We start from the raw sequence: 2,263 nt of genomic DNA, 5'->3' as shown, positions 1-2,263 counted from the left end.
CCGGCCCTGGCTCCCCCGCCGCGTCCCTTGCCGATCAGCTCGAGCTGGCAGTCTCGACCCAGCACCACCTCCTCCCCGCGTCTTCTACTGCCAGGAACATCTCCGTGTCAGTCGCCGTCCAGTCGGACTCGGACGGTGGCTGCACCAGCAGCACGGCTGCCGCTTTGCCTTGGCGATGCGGCTCCGTGACCGCAGCGGACTCGGTCGGCGGTGACGAGGCGTTCGATGAATTGCTGCACTCCGCATTGGGTGGTGGTGGTGGGGATGGGATGAAGGTTTACACTATTGTCATTGCTGAGAATGATGATGGGAAGGGAACAACGAGGGTTGTGATCGGAAAGCACCGTCATGCTTGGGTGGTTGGGAAGGTTGATGAGGCTGAGACCGTGTCACTTATTGGCAAGGTGTTCATCAAGTATTTCATGAATGACGGTATTGAGGAGGGCGAGACAGGCATTGGAAAAGGAGAGTTCTTGCCAGTTGATTCAGATGGGAATGTTGTTCTTTCATTCAGCCTGTTGAACGCTGATCCAATTGATTGGGTCTATGATTGGTAAGAACAGTTACAATATGGTATCCAAGTTATCGCTGCGTTTCCGCCATGTGTTCAAAATTTAACTTTGTCCTGTGAGTAGATTGTTTAAGTAAAATACAATGGCAGTAATATTACTGAGGAGTTATGGAACATATGTCAGCACTGACTATAGGCATCTGTTGGCTCCCTCATATAGAATCAATTAGAGTTTATTTCTTTGTACTCCGTAGTTACCTACAGGCTAAGTTACAACTTGTTGTCCTATTATGGCTCCTGCTGTTACAGTTAGGCATCCCACATGCAGGGAGTTCAAAAATATTGGCGAGAGAATCCTGACTCCTGTGGTTGAGGCCCTGCGACCAATTGCCGATATCAATATAGAGAGTCAGGTGCATATTCTGCCTTGTTTGCACCAAACTTGTGTCCTCTTATCTGATTATCTCCTCTAAAGGTGCCCCGTATTAATAAGTACTGTACAACCTCTCCTGTTCTTTTCAGGTTCTCTACCACACTCCGAAGTCGTCCTATTCTTATTCTGACAATAAATTGGGGGGCAATGTCCTAAGTATGGGAGACATTCCTTTCTTTGTATGTTTCCGACTTACTCTGTATATATAATCTAGTCTTGCTCATTGCTGCATTATTTTGGATAACTGCTTGTTAATGCCTGCATTTTTAAGTGTCAGCCGTACTAATTTAGTTGTGCAATGAAATTGATAGGTAAACTCAAACGAGTGGCACTTGGATACATCGATTTCAGCTACAGGACGATCAAAAGTTCTTCAGTTTGTGGTGTATGTTTATTTAGATCACATCCACATCTTTGAACATTTTTTTTCTTCACTTTGCAAGGCATGTCATGATATGATCGGCGTTCCTAAACATATTACAGAAAAATACAAGTAGTATGACAATGCTGGCTTATACTCTGAATTTGCTTCTTTTTGTGATCATACTCATGTTTCCTCTGCCAGCTACTGGTAGGTATGATGTGATCCCATGATTTTTTGACGTGCCCTATCCCCATTGTCTCATAGTTATTTCTTTTTCTGTTTCAGTAAACAGCACCCTTTGCAGAATATGTCATATTTTAATCCAGTATTCTGGTTTTCCAAGCATACGTAGACTAGGATAATATCATAAAATTTTCTGAATACTAAGTGTAATAGTTTTTTTTTGAGTAAATGACATCAGCAGTCCTATAACCATTCGAAAGGTATCAAGTAGGTCCTAAAACTTTGAAACTAAATATTTGGGTTCCAAAACAATTTAAGTTGTGCACCAGAGGTACTAAACGCGCCCCCACCTGCTCACGTGGCCATTTTAGTCGACTGAGGTAGCGTGCAGGAAGATTTCTCGCTGCTGAAGCTTGGGAACCATACATATGTTATTTCCTCTCCACTGGGCCTCTCTATCTGAGCATTGCAATTCATTTTATACCAGTTTTAACATTACAATTCAAAAGATTTGAAAAGCTGACAGAATAAGTGATCACATCATTTGGGAACATGACCTTAGCATGTCATATCACATTGTCAACATAACAACATAGCAACAAAGCACTATCAACTTGACCATCAGTACATAACTACCAAATAACAGGAATTAAGTTTGCAACTGTTGGATAATCAGCAACTGGACTTTACTGAGGGCCAAAGGCCATTACATATACATGTGAGGTAAAATGCATGAAACGCCTTATACAATGGGGATATTACCGGAAAGAGA

General features: G+C 42.7%; 1 protein-coding gene across 1 annotated transcript in view; it reads left to right on the top strand.

Annotated features, from left to right (window-relative positions):
* The window catches only part of LOC119339273 (GPI transamidase component PIG-S-like), a 14,773-nt gene that overhangs the window by 400 nt on the left and 12,110 nt on the right, over positions 1-2,263 (top strand). The window contains exons 2-5 of the mRNA XM_037611393.1: positions 4-553; positions 840-924; positions 1,034-1,123; positions 1,256-1,329. Coding sequence (XP_037467290.1) covers positions 4-553; positions 840-924; positions 1,034-1,123; positions 1,256-1,329 — 799 coding nt within the window. The remainder of the gene's footprint in view (positions 1-3; positions 554-839; positions 925-1,033; positions 1,124-1,255; positions 1,330-2,263) is intronic.

This window comes from Triticum dicoccoides, chromosome 7B (assembly GCF_002162155.2).
Source record: "Triticum dicoccoides isolate Atlit2015 ecotype Zavitan chromosome 7B, WEW_v2.0, whole genome shotgun sequence".
In the NCBI taxonomy this organism is placed as follows: domain Eukaryota; kingdom Viridiplantae; phylum Streptophyta; class Magnoliopsida; order Poales; family Poaceae; genus Triticum; species Triticum dicoccoides.
This window is presented reverse-complemented; position numbering and strand designations above follow the sequence as displayed.